The sequence below is a fragment of the Trichoderma reesei genome (genome assembly GCF_000167675.1).
Source record: "Trichoderma reesei QM6a unplaced genomic scaffold TRIREscaffold_16, whole genome shotgun sequence".
NCBI classification, from domain to species: Eukaryota; Fungi; Ascomycota; class Sordariomycetes; order Hypocreales; family Hypocreaceae; genus Trichoderma; species Trichoderma reesei.
In genome coordinates, this window is record NW_006711163.1 from 300,226 (window position 1) to 316,885 (window position 16,660).

Below are 16,660 nucleotides of genomic sequence, written 5' to 3' on the forward strand. Positions count from 1 at the left end.
GTTTTGAAAAGGAAGAGGGAAGACCCGCGATAACGATAACACCACCACGGCCGAATAACGCCGCTGATTTTGCTTCAGCTGGGGGAAAGGCTGGTGACAGCTGGAGGTTTGGCTGCGTAACCCAACCACAGTCTTCTCTTTACTTGCTTCATTTGCGCATTTGCTTTTTCTTTTAGGTGCGCAGCAGTACACGGGCGTTGCTCTTTTTATTTCGTCTTTCCTTCTATACTCTCTCGTTCACGGATCGGAAGCGAGCGCATGTTACATAAGAGAACCGGCCTCTCGGCAGTAGACTCCTCGTCATAGGTATATGACCAGAAAGCTCACGCTCTCTGCCTGCGACTCAACAGATGCCTCTTGTTATGAGGTCATGACATATCACCAACACATAAGCAATTTGTCACGATGGATGTACTCAAGCAGATACTCATCATCATCCTAGCCATATGCTTTGTGGTCTTCGTCACCTTCTTCGGCAGGCTTCCCGCTTTGAAGTGAGTGCAGCGTCCGCATCCTCCTCAGACGGGCTTCACTAACATTATGCTCTACAGGAACACACCCATGGCTTGGCTACACAAGTTGATCTGGGTATATATCCCCAATGCAGTCTTGCGTATAGACCAGACGCTCACCTCGGGGCGGGTGACCGGATCGCTGGCATGGCTCTACCGCCGTCTCATGTATGACCGCCATCCAACCATCGTGGTACGTTGGCTGCAGCATTTTCCCCCTACTATAGATGTTTGTTTGCTCTCAGACTGACTCTCATACAGATCTTCTTTCTGTTAATCATGACCGTGTCTGAGTACATGTATCTGCCTGCCGTCTTGCCCAGAATCAGCCTCTTGGCGCAGTCCACCGCCCTCGTCACCGTCCTGATGCCCTACGTCTTCCTCTACCTCGCCTGCTCCGCAGACCCGGGCTACATCACGCGCGAGAACCACGCCTACCACATGTCCCTCTACCCCTACGACTACGCCCTCTTCCACCCGGGCAACGAGTGCCGCACCTGTCGCTTCCTCAAGCCGCCGCGCTCCAAGCACTGCGACATCTGCAAGCGCTGCATCGCCCGCGCCGACCACCACTGCGTCTTCATCAACTCGTGCGTCGGCTACGGCAACCACCACTGGTTCCTGCTCCTGCTCCTGTCGACGTGCATCCTCGTCACCTACGGCGGCCTGCTGGGCCTCTGCCTGCTCACGGCCAAGATCAGGGAGGACTACCCGACCTTTACGCTCTGGCCCGCCAGGGACATGGACTTCCACCGCTACCTCGCCATCTGGGGCTGGGGCCTCCACGGCGACATCCGCATGGGCGCGTCCACCCTCCTCGCCCTCCTCACCGCACCCCTCATCTGGGCCCTCTTCCTCTACACGCTGTTCCTCGTCTACTGCGGCACCACGACCAACGAATCCATGAAGTGGACCGATTATAAGGAGGACATGAGAGACGGCTACGCCTTCTGGCGCCCCTTGGCCCCCGACCGGCCGCGCAACAGACGTCTGGAGCCCCCCTGTCCTCGATGGCCCTCGTCGCCGGAACACATCATACTCACGACTCAGGACGCGCAGCCGCCAAGCCAGGAGAGAAACTTTGCCGGCCAGGGCGAGTGGGAGCATGTCTGGGACCTGAACGACGTCGACAATATATATGACATGGGCTTTTTGCATAACCTCGGCGACATCTTCTTCTCCAACTACACTTTTGGCGACGGAACGGGGGAGCCCCTTACGGAGCGTCGACCGCGGGGAAGGAGTATATCCGCCAAGTCTGGATACCCTCAGTAGGGGCACACGGATGTCGTTGTCATTTCTTGAGCATCAAGACTCGAAAGCGGTGCTGTTGTACTCATAGCGTCTGGCCTGTTGATGATCCCGCCGTGTACGACAAAGTATTGTGTTTTCTTCCGGGAAGATGGACTTCTCCTCTCTTCATGTTCTCTTACATTCTTTTCGATATTTGCAGAACGTGTTCACAATCATCAAGATGGGAAGTTATTGGAATATTTTTTGAAGATGTTATAAGTGTGTTTTCTTCATTTTTTTTTTTTTTTGCTTGGTTTCTTTGTATCTACATATCATGATTCATGTTCGTCGTATCCTCACGCATCTAGGCCTTGTATAGACCTACCAAGAGCAATAAAGTGTATATCCATCCGCCACCAATAGCAGAGACGCCGACCCCATCTCTACCCTCGGTTAAGTGCATTGATCAAAAGTGAGTTGTTGCTGGTATTTCCAATCGAGTTGTCGTGGTTATTACAGAATGGTACCGAATCTGGTCAAACAACAATTAGCAACGAATCTTGGATGGCTGTAGCGATTTTGTAACACGACGAGACTTACCCAAAGGTCTGCTTAATGCTCTTGACGTAATACTCGCCCCAGTTACGTCGGGTAACGTCTTCCTGACCGACGGGGACACCCTCCCAAGTGACCCGCATGACGGTGACGTGGTCGACGTCGTTCTGGTCAAACTCAATGTTGAGCTTCGAGTAGTGACCGGCCGGCCACTGGTTCAGTCGCCAGCTCTGGACAATCTTCTTGGGCTTTTCCAGCTCAAGATACTCTCCCGAGACGTTGCCGTCAAAAAGCTCAAACTTGCCTCCAGGCTTCGCTCCCTCGAAGACCTTGGGTGGCGACCGGGTAAAGGCAGCCAACCGCTGGGGGTCGACAAATGTCTGATACAGCTCCTCGGCAGTGGTGCGGAACTCCTGGTCGTCACGCACTGTCACCGTGTTGACGACGCCGGAGCTGCTGGTGTGAGAAGTAGAGGTTGAGGTTCCAGCCTTTGGCACAGGCTGAGGAAGGGTTCTCGGGGTAGAGAAGCCGCTGGAGGGATTAGAGTCAGGCGCATGCTGGATGTCCTTTCCGTGCTCCGTGATCAAGGCACCAGCCAGTTTCTGAAACTCCTTTCGCAGCTGAGGAACGAGTTTTGATCGCACAAGATCCTTGACGGGCTGCTTCTCTTTTGACTCGGAGAAGATGTCGATCTCGAACTTGAGGCAATCGCGTTAGCGGCGTGTTATACAAGAACCAATGGGGCAGCCTTTACATACCACGTAGTCGTCCTCATCCGTGTCGTGGGCAATCTCAGGGATGGTAATGTTCCCTGAGACCTCGTCGATATCGGCAGTGGACCCTGGGAGAGGTCAGCCTCAGACGCCTTCACCGAGGATATTGAGGTCTACCATACCAGTGTACTCCAGTACAAGCTTAACGTCGAAGATGGTGATGACCTTTCCCTTGCGCTGGCTGACATCCACGTCGCCGGTCATGCTCTGGACCTTGGTGATCCTAGCCTTGACATCTCCATCTTCCACCTCGAGCTTGGTCAGGTTCTCGCCAAACCAGTCTTTCGTCCAAGCAGACGCATCCTTGTTCACCCAGTGCCAGTTGTTGGGGTTGTGCAGAACCATCTTGCAAGGTTAGGCTTGGGTATTAAAGAAAGAAAAGATTCTCAGCGGTCGTCCGCGCAGCGGGCAATGTCCTATTCAGTCGCAGGATTAGCATCAATGCCGAGCAAAGACTGAGTAGAAGAACAAGCATGTAGTTGGCCAAATGAGGTTCAGAAGTGGTCTGAGACCACAGCAATTTTGGTCATCACTGAAAGGGAGTACAAATCACTCTATGACTGGTGCCAGCTGGTATTTCATCATGAAAGGGGTTTTGGCGTGTACATTGGAAGCAGTAAGGGAGACATTGGGGGGTCAACGTACCGTATTGATTAAGGTAGAGCAACGAAGAAGAGCATGAAACAGAAGATTAGACTTGGGAGAGAAAGTGGTGGTTTCGAAGCAGAGGGGAGCTGCTTGAAGAAGGAGAAAAAGAAGAGAAGAGAGAGAGAGCTTCAGAAGCCTCTAGAATTTTATGAGCCTCGTCCCCACCAGCAGGAAAGCGGGGCTATTGGCTAGTCAACGCAGCCTCATGGGTTACGTAAGCCACATTGGCCATCATGATTCGCGAATGGCCTCAGGCACGCCTGCGGACCCCATGCGCATGTCAGCTTAGAGCTTCCGTTGTTTCAAGCATCTGTTGTATCCAGACGACATGTGATGCCGGTTGATTGAGCATTGGGAAGACGGAAGAACGTGACCAGAAAGGCTCGATCGCTCTGTTGATTGGTAACATTTTCTGGGCTTTTGGCACCTTGACCCAGCTGAACCTGCATCTGGAGATGCCAGGGAGATGCTCCGATTGGCCATCAGCCGTCTTGAGCAAACTGGTAGCTTGGAATGCGCACGTCATCCGATGCATCCGCCCAGCTCTTTTTGCAGGCAGATTGGAAGACTTGGGAAGCTTCAAGTCATCCACCCAGAGCGGTCCAGGAGATGTCGGGCTTCAGGATTCTTGAGGCGTGACATGATACGCTATGATAGGTACCAGCAGGTCAATGTGCAGTCCGAGGAGAGACCATGCAACTCATGGGGATTACATCACAATTTCCGTTTCAAGAATTGGCGAGTTACTGATTGAACCATTCTTCTAGAGTGGTCCATGGTTACCTATTCGGGCATGTGCAAGGCACAGCATGAACGAGTAAGCGGACAATGGGATCAGATCATCGGCCTTCTTCAACAATCGACAATTCTGACTCTCCGGCAGAATTTTTGTACGGCTACACTTCTCTAGGTTCGAACATCCTGTGTATTTCAACCTGAGGGACCGCCTAACCACCCTCTTTCAACGTTTCACGACGCCGTCTCTTCCTTACAAGCGCATTGGTGCGGGTCAACATATGCTTCGCACCTACCCTATACTCAGACGTTCACATTCGAGCGCCTGCTGGATCAGTTGCCGCAGGCGCATTGTGATAGTCTCGATGCGTGATTACCTGCAAAAATATTTACTGCTTACGTTGCCTCCATCAAAGCAACTTGTTCCTGCCGTCCCGCCGCAGCCTTCTACCAGTACTAGGGCGTGCGAGACTGCCCGCCTCGACTTATACTGAGCATCAAGCTCACCAAGCGGCGGGGACATAGTAATAGTACTACAGGTCAGCCCTCGACTTCTGCGGGCAATGTACGGCAAGCTGAAAGTCAGACCCGTAGACCTGCCGACTGCTGGGCCATCGCTGGTGCTAGCCTGCAGACCCAATGAATGAAGGCTTGCTGACCTCCCTCATCCGCATCCAACGCTGTGAGCAAGACTTCTAAGCACGGGTGTCTAAAATAACAGCAGCGTACTATTGACTTGACGGCCTCGGAGCACTTGCTGCGGAGAGCACATGAGTTGGTCGTCGGAGCAAAAAGCCCACAAATCCCTTATGAGTGGTTCCAAAGTGGAAGGGCTTGGGAGGTTTTGCTTGCCATGATCTGCCTATGCAATCTTGCCGAGGAGGGGCATACGGAGGTCAAGGATCGTTAACTTTATGCCGGCGGTTCTCCGAGCCCGGCACCCATCAACTGCCGAGAGAGGGAGGCTGCAGTATTAACGCTTTGTCCTCCGGCAAAGGAGATTAAGGGAAACAATAAATCTTCAATGTGCTTTGCATATGTGCACGTCCACGGGATAATAAGAGCCAACAACCAAAACAATATCGAAAGCCTTCTTCAAGCCGCTCATTAATCAATGTTTCCCCCCCCCCTCGTTCTTTGTTGCTCCAACGATGCAGAAATTGTGTGGGGGTGGGAGAGCCGATCTATTCTTGGAGTCTGGATCCCCAACGGCGGCTGTGATTGGGCGCTATATTAGGCAACACATGTGGTTCGAATGGCTGCCGGCGCTTAGTAGCGCAAGTTGCTGCTTTCCAGCCAACGAGAGCCGTTTGTCGGTCAATAAAGTCGCGTCCAAAGCAGAAAAAGAGGGCGAAAAAAAAAAAAAAGGCGCGATCCACGCAGGGGCGGTCGCATGTTTAGTGGCAGGCACGGCGTACCGAGTACTTGGTCGGCTGTAGGTACCTCATTGATTACAGGTACGGAGTAATGTTGCAGCATGGAGAGAAGATGCAGGCAGCTTCGGCACAGCTTCAAGTGTTGGTGATGGCATCGCTTCTCGGGCATGTGCTCACACGTCTGTGTGCTCTCCTCTGCAGCTTGCCGCTTCTGGATGGAGCCGCATCATGCTTGCACAAGCTGAGACGAACCACAAACAGTACAGCACTAGAAGACGACTCATGTTTCATGGCCTAAAACGCCAATCAATCTGTAACTGAGAGTCCGTAGCATGCAAGAACGGCAGGCATTTTCGCCATGATGGCTCTTTGAGAAAGACGCGGCCCCCTTGTCGTCACATCCCATCACACGCCTTAGCATCTCCGTCCCTGGCATCTCTCGTGCAACACCCGGATACATACGTGCCTGAAGGCGACTCACCAATTCGGCGCTGCATGCCCTGGGCTGGAATCCTTCAGCGAGGAAGCTTGACGGCCTTGATCTCGCCACCCCGAAGCGTCAGGTCCAGCAGGTGGTTACAGGGGGTTTCGATAGGTTCGGTGACACTGAAAGAAAGCACTGGACAGGAGCTGGAGGGTTGCACTGAGGGCAGCCAGCATGGACCCGACAGTTGAGGATTCTCAACATCAAGTCGCAGGTACCTGGACAGCCCGAGAGGGATTCGCGCACAGGCGCTACAGGCCCTTGGCGGGGCCTCAACGGTTTAGCGCGCCGCTTGCTACAAGGGACCAGCGACTCGCGCCAGCCAAGCACATCTCGCCATCACCATCAAATGCTGCCTCGCCTGTCGCTGCTGCTCTCTGCCGGGCTGTTTCTCGCCCGCTCTCGAACGATGCTTTTAGTCGCTCGTGCTGGTGGTTCGGTACTGCTGTACCTCAGTAGTGCCCGGTCCGGTACCCCAAGGCCACGCTAGACTGCGCAGTGCCGACATGTACCTGCTCAGGCGCGGCTCGCTCCCTCTTCCCACCGCGGGATGCCGTGCGACTCGCCCGTGTCTGATCGCCTGCAGATTCTTCCGTCCTGGATTCCTTCGTTGGCTTCCCAGACTACTACCTACTATACCTTAGGTACCTACTATCGGCTGCCCGTGTCTGCCTGCATATGCTTGTCCATGCTACCTCGTCCGTACATGTGCTCGCATATGGTGGTAGCCGGCCTCCTTGTCGCCTCGCTAGCAGTTCCAGCTCTTCCCCCCTCCTCGGCCTCTTGTCGCCAATCCGAGCGCTCCTTGCCAGGCCGGGATTTCTATCCCACCTGAAGTCGATGCTGTGGTGGATCCGGGCATGGCCAGGCTGGACCTCCAAATAGAACGCAGAACGAAACAAAGAACTGCCTGGTCTTATACCGCCTCCCAGTTGGTGCGCCGATTAGTCTTGACATCAGGCCCCGACCTGGGGTGGCCCATCGCCAGATCCAATCCTTCACCTGCCGTCCGAAACGCCTCATAGCACTCCTCAGCAAGCCTCTCGCCCCCCCTCCCCTCTCTCCCACCCCCTTAGGTCAAGGGTCACCGAACTGGGAGAGACCGCAAGGGCGGCTGGGCCTCGGGAAGCTCGAGCCAATATGTCTTCCACCTCTCCCCGTGATCCCGCGCGTCTTCGCCATGCCCTCCATCCGCTCTCAACCTCGTCTCTGGCGGGCTACGGCAACCAGCTCGTCTCGCCCATATCCGCCGTGTCCATGGCTTCCTCTCAAGTGCAGGCGATACACACGCCGGCCAGCGCCATCCTGCCGTACAACCCCCAGGAATGGGTAGCTTCGCCAGCGGCCATGGCGGCGACGGAACGGCCGCTTTCGCTTGTTGGCAGTGAAGCTCAGGGTGGGGACAGTTTCTAATTTTCTATTCTCCTACTATTCATGTCCTGCCTGTCTTGATGTTGGACCTGGATAGTAGGCAAAGCGAGACGGACGGACGGACTTGTGTTTGCTGACCAGACTCAAAATGACAGCTTCTCCCCCTCCCCCTCCGCCTTACACGCCGAGGAGAAACATGCAGCAGCAGCAGCAGCAGCCCCGTCCTGTCACCATGGCCTTCGACTACGCGCCGGCGCAAGTGGTCGTTGCTCCTCCGTCGCGCTTCTCTAGCCTGCTGGGCCACCGGCCCTCTCCCGAGCCACCGGCTGCTACTCGCTCGTTTCCTCCGCCGCCGGGCGCCAGTGGCAGGGGAAGTTCACGAGAGCGCTTGTTTGCGCTGGCGTCTCTGGGAAGACGGAGAGACACTGAATCATCCAACTCACCAGAGCCAGTTCATTCTGCTTCAAGACGGAGCGTTGGACCGGCCTATTTCCACGCGCAAGATGCTGCGTCTATCTCTATCGTCAACGTCGACGCCGTTCCCCCAGCATCTCGCAGAGCCGCCTCCACTGGCGCCATCGATACTCCGACATCTGCTCGCTCTCGATCTACTTCTCAGACAAGATGGGAGCCTGGAATGCCTCTTCCGCCACCCCCACCGGGACCACCGCCGTCGTCGAGCAGGTCGCAAAGCGTGCAGGGCATGGACAGGAACAATGTCCCCATCATCTCTCCGCCGACGCGCCGGCCCCCGCCGTCCGGCATATCGTCTCTTGGACCCGTCCCCCCAACGCCGGCGGATTGGGTTGACAGTGATACGCCTTCTGCCGCTCCACCGCAGGCTTTGGCCTCGTCGGGACAGTTACCTCCTCTGGCGCCGCTTCAAACCGGCGAGTCGTCACAACAGCTGCAGCTGCCGCAGCCAATCCCGCCGCCGAAAGGGCGATCCCCCAACCTGACAATTGATACAAGGAGCGCCAGCCATCCTGCCGAGCCCATCCAACCGCCCCTGAACTCTTCAGGCAGCGCGAGTGGCCTCAACCGTGCAAAGGCCGTGCGCCACGACAAGACCATCTTGCAAAGGAGAAGCGAGAGTCGCACCCGGCATGAATCGCGGGGTTCTGTTGACAGTACGATACAGGTGCAGCAGATTGCCGACATTGTTGTCCCTGCGAATGGCAGCGGCCTGGCTCGCAAGCTCACGCTCGGCAAGGCGACTCCCCGGAGCAACGGTAAAGCCCCGATGGACCAGCCCCTTACCGGCGAATCATCAGGGCAGCACGACTCTCGCAATTCGACCCCACGAGCACCAGACTCGGCCACGTTGCTGCATCGTGAAGTCGCAACACCACCGTTTTCGCCGACACTGGCCAAGCCGTACCGGCAAGGCGGCGGAAGCCAAGGTAGCGTGCCGAAGTCTTTGCCAACGCCGCCGCCTCAGACCAGGTCTGCATCTGGGTCAGTCATTGCAGAGGCATCACGCCTGTCTTCGTCTACGGCGGCGTTGCCGTCAAAGGACATGATTGTGAACCAAAGCGCGGCGGAATTTGCAACGGGGTCCATTGAGAGATTCCGATCGTTTGCCATCAAGGAAGCCTCGGCTGCAACTGACGCGGACCGGGTTCGTCTCTTTTCAGACTTTATAGTCACCGAGTCTAGGATACGGCGTGAGAGATACTCTGCGGCCATTGGAGCCATGGGATCGGAAATCTTCGACCTGAGCCGTGACTTGTTCCGCCCGATGGACTCGATCCGACGAGAGTCGATAACCTCCCAATCCGTGGGTGACTGGACGCCAGGATCTTCGGAACCCAACCGTTCTCACAGGGGCTCTGTCAGCTCTGTACACCAAGTGGACGATTCATCGAGCTCGGCACCCGCATCAGCCAGCCTGCCACCGTCTCCTGGGATAAAACAACCTCCCAACTGGGGCGGTGCCGCAAATTACATGCCATCATTGTCTCCTATCCTTAGCATGAGCGTGAGCGACAATCACGAAAACGGCAGCTCACGAGGGAGACCTCCCAGCCGTTGGTGGGAGACGGACTCGAATGGCGACCCGAATCGCAGCGGACTCGAAAGATCGAAGCGAGAATCCAAGTATATGGGCGTCCCCAAGGACCAGTGGATTGAGGAACAGACGACGCCGCACTATGTGCCCACCAGCGAGCAATTCTCTGCGTCGGAGTATCCCCCGGAAAAGACGGGCTGGCATGATCAGGGAGAGGTGTGGACTCCTCAGCAGTCGAGCACTTCTGTGGCTTCTACGCCGTCCACGGCAACCAACAGGCGTGGCCTCTTGGACGTTTCCAGACTCGTGACCATGCCGCCTCCTTATCCGAGGCATCACCCTGCGGTGAATAACAACCACCCCGAGCTGGCCTCGATCCGCGCGTCGGTGCGATCTCTGAGCGAGCTGGCGGAAATTGAAGGATCAAAGAAGCGATTTGCCGCGGATAGTCTCCGACGCCGTGAAGATGCTTCCAAGGCGGCAGCAGAGCGCCGCCAAGCTTTGAGATCAAATCTGCAGAAGGAGATTAGCTTGGGGAATCTGGGCTACGCTGATGCTGCGGCGATTGAGTCGGACTTTAACGAACAGGAAAAGGACAAGAAGAAGGAGGTGGAAAAGCTGGAGTACGAGCACTTTCAGAACCAGGTGGTGCTGCCGCTGAACGACATCTTGACGGAGCGCATCTCTCGAGCAACCGAGCTGTTTGACGAGCTGGCCCGCCACCTGTTTGACAGCAGCGAGATCGACGCCGACATGCCGCAAGAAGAGGGAGACGACAAGCCGGAGCTGCTGGAGAAGCTGACGCTCCTGAAATGGATCTTTGAGCAGCGCGAATCGCTGCACCGGGCCATCTACGACTTGCTCTCCGACCGCAACGCTCGCTATCGCGACGTTGTGCTGACGCCGTATCGATTGTCTGGAAACGCCGAGAAGCTCAAGTCGGCCGAGGCCTTTTTCAGAGAGGACGCGGAGAAGCGGGAGTATGCGTATGCCAACGAGGTGCTGAACCGGGCGCGCGAGTTCAGGTCGGTGATGGAGGAGGCGGTAGCGCGAGGCATCGAGCTGCAACTGTCGGCGTTTTGGGACATTGCTCCACCGCTGTGCGGGCTCCTGGACAGCATCCCGATGGACCTGGAGGGCTTCGGGGTGCAGATCCCGGCGTCAGAGTACGAGGAGAACCCCGCGTATCACGAGCACCCGCTGCAGTACCTGTACAGCCTGCTTCTCCACGCCGAGAAGAGCACGTACCAGTTCATCGAGGCGCACACGAACCAGCTGTGCCTCCTGCACGAGGTCAAGGAGGCCGTCGTCAACGCCAAGGCGCGGGTGCTGGCGACGCAGCTCGCCGAAGCGGACGGCACGCCGATCCGGCCCGAGGACCGGGAGCTGCGCGCGCAGCAGATGAGGGAGGTTGAGAACCGGCGGCTGACGGAGGACCTCAAGGACAAGGTCCGGCTGGTGCAGGACCAGTGGGACAGCTCGCTGGGGGCGGCGATGACGGCGGTCAAGGAGCGCACGGGGGAGTGGCTGCTGCAGACGGGGGGGTGGGACGAGACGTTGGAGGATAACGGAGTTGGAGTTGTGTGAGCGTAGCGTGCGCTGGCTTTTTCTTTTTTTTTTGATCTTATCTTTGGCACTTTTCCTTCCTTTCTTTCTTGTCTTTTCGTTCGGGACGTTCGTTTTATTTGGAGCGAGGTGGATTTCACGAGTCAATCATGATGATGCAGAGAAACGAGAGGCCTGAGGCAAGATATGAAGGGAAGCAGGATGAAAAGAAGCGAAGCCTTTTCTTGACATTTTGATGACTGGCAAGCGAAGAGTTGGAATTTTCGGCAAAACAGCTACAGACATGATTTGTCTGGCCTGATATTTACTTTGATACCCCCTTGAGGAACTTGTATATATTCATATTTTGGCGACCATTTGGGTGCCTGAGGTTTTGTTGTATATCGAGGATAACATACAAGCGTGCACACTCCTAAGATACCTAGTATATACAACTAGTACTACATGTAGAGAAGAAGAAAAAAAAAAACATAGATGCAGAGCCAAAGAATGGCGTATATACACACCCACACGTGGAGTATGAAGCGGATGAAATGGTTGAGATCCGAAATGACGTTTAATAGAGCCGGTTGAAGGTCCCCTCAACTTGCGAATGCCACTCTCTTTGTAGATGGCCGGTTTGCGCTGGATCTGCTTGCCCTGCGCAGTGCGGCGGCTGACGAGTCTTCTTGAGACGTATATCTTTGTCAGCCGCTGCTAGTATGTACTTCTCTCGGGCTCTTCCACTCGTTCCCTCTTGGTGGAAGGGGGCGTAGAAGCAAAAGTTTTCGTGTGTGTGTGCCGTGACTGGTATTGTGTGGTATCTCCTCCTCTTTTGATATATTCAATTCTGCGCGTTCATCGCGGCGCAGTCAGTCAGTTGAAACCTTTGACCGTTAAACCTGCTCTCTCCAGTGTTGATAGGATAGATTCTGCTTGATATGCTGCTTGTGGGGGTTCCAAAGAGCGGCATATTGCTGCGCCCAATATCCTCCGTGATGGTGTGTAATAGGCGGAGTCGCGTAATGGTACACGGGGTGGGGGCGGAACGTCCCCCCGAATGATGGTCGATTCTGTGTCGTTTGAGGCTTGGACGGGATAGATCATGGTATGGCATAGAATGGCGTAATAGGTGATTATGATAGGTCACCCTCCCTGAGCCGAAGAGGGTATGACGGTAAGGGACACCCGATGGCTCGCAAAGAGATGGGGGCAAGGAATAACTAGGTAGGTGTAAAGAAGAAAGAGACGCAGCAGAATCAGGGTCGCCCCCCTTCTTACTGCGCCCCATTCTTCCCCAACGAAGGGAGGTCCATGCCGACCCTCCTGGCCGTCAGGCGGATGCGCTCGGCCTGGTCCATGTCCATGCCCGGGTTGTAGCGCTCGATGAGGGTGACGTACATGCGCTGGGCGCGCAGGTAGGCGACGAGCTGGTGGCCGAGGGCGACCTGGTGCTGGTCCGCTGGCGGCGAGGTCGAAGTCGAAGTCGAAGTCGAAGCTGAAGTCGAAGCTGAAGCTGGAGCTGAGGAGGAGGAAGGGCTGTCGACGGCGACAAAGGAGGAGCGGATGCGGTGGTGGAGAGGAGTTCGCGGGGAGGAGAGGATGGGGCGGGGCGGGAGTTCGCGGAGGAGGGAGCGGTAGAGGGAGCGCAGCGTTGCGGGAGAGGAGGAGGCCATTGTTTGGGGTTTTGACTTGTTTTTGGTTGTATGTCGGGTTTTGAGAATGGGAGGAGAATCGAGGTGGTTGAGGAGGATGCTGTGAGTCGCTGGTTGGTGGTGATGCGAGTTATTGGGCGGTTGGATGGCTTGATAGAAATACATAATAGTACCGGGCATTGCACTGGGAATTTTTTTTTGCTGCTGGCCCGGAAAATTGGACGGCCGGAGTGCCGGAGCTGGACCCCCCGCCGCTATGGAGGGGAACGGGACTGTTGGAGGACCAAACTGGCAGTCCCTGGGCGGGGGAGTTTTGGGGCGGCATGGAGGAGCAGCAGCGCGGGACGTCGGCGGGGTTGTCAGGAGGGTTGATTAATTACAGGCGGAAGCTTTGCGCTGGGCTGCCTTGACGGGCCATCGGGGGGTCGGGGAAGAGCTTGACATCAGTGATTGAGGGATCAGCATCTTGCGTTTGCCTCGAATGTTATTGTCCAATCGAAGCTGATAATTGGGGTTTTCAAGTCATTTGCTTCAAGTGGCTCTGCGTAGCCTAAGGTATTACATACACAGAGGGGGAATGCCGTCGTCTCCTGCCTCTGCATCTCCACATAAACGACCGCCATCGGCCTCTGATCCGTCGTCGTCGTCGTCGTCCTCCTCCTCTGATCGTCGCTCATCCTCCCCCAGGCCCCGTCTCTTTCTCCCTCCCTTCCTCTTCATTCCAGCCATCATCATCATCCTCCTCCTCGCCTCCCTCCTCGCCCCCATCACAGGCGTCACCACGGCTCTCCTCCCGCTCTCCGTCACCCGCCTCGTGCACCACCACCACCATCTCGGCCATCTCTCCTCCTCCTCCTCCCTCCTCCTCCGCCAAACCCGCCGCCTCTTCTCCCTCCACACAACCGCCACGATGCGTCGCGACAAGTACGAAAAGGAGCTGCTGGTCGCCCAGCTCGCCGTCCAGCGCGCCGCCATCCTCACCAAGCGCGTCTTCCACGAAAAGGCAAAGGGCACCGTCGACAAGAACGACAAGTCGCCCGTGACGATTGGCGACTTTGGCGCCCAGGCGCTCATCATCGCCGCCCTGCAGCACAACTTCCCCGACGACGCCATCGTCGCCGAGGAGGAGTCCGCCAAGCTGCGGGAGGACGAGAAGCTGCGGAGCACCGTCTGGGAGCTGGTCAAGGACACCAGGCTGGACAACCCCGACGCCGAGGCGCTGCTGGGAGGGCCCATCAGGGACGCCGACGCCATGGTCGAGCTCATCGACAAGGGCAACAGCCCCGGCGGCGCCCACGGCCGCATCTGGGCCATTGACCCCATCGACGGCACAAAGGGCTTCCTCCGCGGCGGCCAGTACGCCGTGTGCCTCGCCCTCATGGTCGACGGCGACGTCAAGGTCGGCGCCCTGGGCTGCCCCAACCTGCCCGTCGACGACGCCGCCCGCCTGACGGCCGGCATCGGCGAGAACCAGACCGACGACGACGGCCACGGCGTGCTCTTCTCCGCCGTCCTCGGCCACGGCGCCACCAGCCGGCCCCTCGCGACCGTCAGCCTCGATCCGGAGCTCGGCAAGCCCATCTCCATGCGCGCCATCGACGACCTGACCCAGGCCAACTTTTGCGAGAGCGTCGAGGCCGGCCACTCCTCCCACGGCGACCAGGCCGCCATCTCGCACAGGCTGGGCATCACCGCGCCCAGCGTCCGCATGGACAGCCAGGCCAAGTACGGCTCCATTGCGCGCGGCGCCGGCGACATCTATCTGCGGCTGCCCGTCAGCGCCACGTACCAGGAGAAGATTTGGGACCACGCTGCCGGCGACCTCATTGTGCGCGAGGCCGGCGGCCAGGTCACCGATGTCAACGGCAAGAGGCTCGACTTCAGCGTCGGACGGACGCTGGCCAACAACAAGGGCGTTGTGGCGGCGCCGTTGGCCGTGCATGCCAAGGTCTTGGAGGCGGTCCAGGAGGTTTTGAGCTCAAAGCTGTAAGAGATATATATATATATACCTTAAATACCTGTTGTCTAAAGTGCCTAGTATGTAGAATGTTTTCGCGAGAGACTTTCCCCATCTCCCTCTCTCTCAATTGATAATCATACAAGCCTCTGTCAAGAGTAACCCGTACCAAAGACTGCGTATTGTACACTTGCCATTCCTTTCTACTTCTCCTTGTAACCCATCATTTCCCTCTTGTTTTTCTTTTTTCTTCCATCATTTCCAACCCGTCCCATGATCAGAAGACTCCCTCCCTCCCTCCCCCCACCATTTCACCGCATCAGCTCAGATTTATTTAATCTTCTTCTGCTTCAACTTAATCGTCTCGTCATTGATAAACACCCCCTTGCCCTTATACGGCTCCGGCGGCCTCCACTTGCGGACAACCCCCGCAAAGCTCATCAGGGCCTCCCGATCGGGGCCCTCAATCAGGATCCTCGTCAGCGAGGGCGTCGTGACGGTGACGCCGCGCGGGATGCCCACCTCGACCGGGTGCGTGAAGCCGAGCTTGAGGCAGAGGAACTTTTGGCCGGGGAACGTCTCCTTGGCGCCGCGCTGCTCGACGCTGGCGCGGTAGCCGACGCCCACGAGGCGCAGGATGGCCGTGTGGCCTTCGGAGACGCCGGTGATGTGGTTGTTGAGGTAGGACCATGACGTGCCTGTGGTTGGGATGATTTGAGGGTTAGCTGGGCTGTGACCGAACAGACGAGAGAGCTTGTCTTTCCCCCCCATGTTTGGTTATCGATGACGATGGGAGCAATTGATGTGAAAAGGGAAGAAACAGAGAGGGAGAAGGACAATATCGAGGTGATGCTGAAGATGATATACATACCCCACATCTCCTTCTGCTCCTTCTCATTCGGATCCCGCACGCTCAACGTCGCAGTCTTGTCCTCTGCGCTCTGCGCAAGGTCCACAAACTCGGGCACATCCAGCGTCAACGTTCCTAGACAGCACACAACAAGATTCCGTCAGTTCAGGTCCCAATCCCAACCTCCCATCCATCCATCCATCCATCCCAAATGCCTTAGATAAGGTAAAAGGGGCAGTTAAGGAGGAGAAAAACGCACCCAATGGCCCCGTCACGGTAATCGTCTTCCTCACAACAGGCTTATACGAAGTCGCGCTCCGCACAGCCCTCGGCTCCCCCATGACAACCTCCACGCCCGGCGGCACCGACAGCGGCGTCCGCCCGAGCTTCGACCGCGCCGCGGGTGTCGTCGAAAACGGTCTTGATGATGATGATGATGATGGTGATTGCGTCGCGGAGGGGAATCGTCGACCGGTCGATGATGCTGAAAATACGGATACGGAAGATGCTGGGAGAAGCGCTGAGAGGGGCCCGGCAGACAGCGCCGCCCTGCTGCCGCCGCTGCGGCAAGGCGCAATGAGTCCGGCCATTGCTGGAAAATTGCGCGAGCCACACCACGGATTGTTGTTGTTTGCGTAGGTGTCCGCAATCTCCAATGGCTGTCGTGGATGCTGGCTGATTTGCCCTGGTTCGCTTTTGGAGGTTTGCTTGATGAAGTTTCTCGAGCTGGAGTCGAACTTTTTGCTGAGTCAGCGGATGGATGGGGGCGCCTTTGTGGTGTCATGCCACACTGTGTCCCCCAACAGCCGACTCGGTCGCTTCAACCGTCAACACAGGTCAGACTTGCAGGCTGTGTGTATACATGTAGGTAATAAGTCGTCGACCAAGGCTCGACGGCCATCTGCCTCTACCAGCAATTGAAGGTATATTTACAAGCGGTCGTACCCAGCCAAAG

General features: G+C 56.7%; 6 protein-coding genes across 6 annotated transcripts; 3 read left to right on the forward strand and 3 right to left on the reverse strand.

Moving 5' to 3' along the window:
- The first annotated feature begins 176 nt into the window (after positions 1-176).
- Positions 177-2,051, forward strand: TRIREDRAFT_50160 (uncharacterized protein). Its single transcript, XM_006967162.1, has 3 exons — positions 177-494; positions 552-705; positions 774-2,051. Exons 1-3 carry the CDS (start codon positions 406-408, stop codon positions 1,785-1,787), a joined length of 1,257 nt encoding a protein of 418 aa, XP_006967224.1. The 5' UTR covers positions 177-405; the 3' UTR covers positions 1,788-2,051.
- Positions 2,052-2,120: 69 nt separating this feature from the next.
- Positions 2,121-3,760, reverse strand: TRIREDRAFT_122882 (uncharacterized protein). The gene is made up of 5 exons (XM_006967247.1): positions 3,719-3,760; positions 3,196-3,489; positions 3,059-3,141; positions 2,346-2,998; positions 2,121-2,277 (listed from the first exon to the last, which is right to left on the reverse strand). Exons 2-5 carry the CDS (start codon positions 3,416-3,418, stop codon positions 2,259-2,261), a joined length of 978 nt encoding a protein of 325 aa, XP_006967309.1. The 5' UTR covers positions 3,419-3,489; positions 3,719-3,760; the 3' UTR covers positions 2,121-2,258.
- A 3,691-nt stretch (positions 3,761-7,451) lies between these two features.
- TRIREDRAFT_79931 (uncharacterized protein) lies at positions 7,452-11,285 on the forward strand (the record flags this gene model as incomplete). The annotated part of the gene is made up of 3 exons (XM_006967163.1): positions 7,452-7,712; positions 7,843-8,492; positions 8,583-11,285. The coding sequence occupies exons 1-3, from the start codon at positions 7,457-7,459 to the stop codon at positions 11,283-11,285; spliced, it is 3,609 nt and encodes a 1,202-aa protein (XP_006967225.1). The 5' UTR covers positions 7,452-7,456.
- A 1,235-nt stretch (positions 11,286-12,520) lies between these two features.
- TRIREDRAFT_4847 (uncharacterized protein) lies at positions 12,521-12,919 on the reverse strand (the record flags this gene model as incomplete). Its single annotated transcript, XM_006967083.1, has 2 exons — positions 12,521-12,691; positions 12,797-12,919. The coding sequence occupies 2 exons, from the start codon at positions 12,917-12,919 to the stop codon at positions 12,521-12,523; spliced, it is 294 nt and encodes a 97-aa protein (XP_006967145.1).
- A 617-nt stretch (positions 12,920-13,536) lies between these two features.
- TRIREDRAFT_79933 (uncharacterized protein) lies at positions 13,537-14,964 on the forward strand. The gene has a single exon (XM_006967164.1). It carries the CDS (start codon positions 13,809-13,811, stop codon positions 14,886-14,888), a length of 1,080 nt encoding a protein of 359 aa, XP_006967226.1. The 5' UTR covers positions 13,537-13,808; the 3' UTR covers positions 14,889-14,964.
- A 221-nt stretch (positions 14,965-15,185) lies between these two features.
- Positions 15,186-16,127, reverse strand: TRIREDRAFT_31976 (uncharacterized protein; the record flags this gene model as incomplete). Its single annotated transcript, XM_006967114.2, has 3 exons — positions 15,186-15,553; positions 15,727-15,840; positions 15,965-16,127. Coding segments are annotated over 3 exons (645 nt in total), but the record flags the coding sequence as incomplete, so codon positions are not given.
- Positions 16,128-16,660: the final 533 nt, after the last annotated feature.

Bases quoted from the DNA above. Each gene is read 5' to 3' on its own strand.
- TRIREDRAFT_50160 (XM_006967162.1), top strand. From the start codon at position 406: ATGGATGTACTCAAGCAGATACTCATCATCATCCTAGCCATATGCTTT. The intron at 495-551 runs GTGAGTGCAGCG...TATGCTCTACAG, and splicing joins GGCAGGCTTCCCGCTTTGAA to GAACACACCCATGGCTTGGC. The intron at 706-773 runs GTACGTTGGCTG...ACTCTCATACAG, and splicing joins ACCGCCATCCAACCATCGTG to ATCTTCTTTCTGTTAATCAT.
- TRIREDRAFT_122882 (XM_006967247.1), bottom strand. From the start codon at position 3,418: ATGGTTCTGCACAACCCCAACAACTGGCACTGGGTGAACAAGGATGCG. The intron at 3,142-3,195 runs GTATGGTAGACC...GACCTCTCCCAG, and splicing joins GCTTGTACTGGAGTACACTG to GGTCCACTGCCGATATCGAC. The intron at 2,999-3,058 runs GTATGTAAAGGC...GATTGCCTCAAG, and splicing joins CGGATGAGGACGACTACGTG to TTCGAGATCGACATCTTCTC.
- TRIREDRAFT_79933 (XM_006967164.1), top strand. From the start codon at position 13,809: ATGCGTCGCGACAAGTACGAAAAGGAGCTGCTGGTCGCCCAGCTCGCC.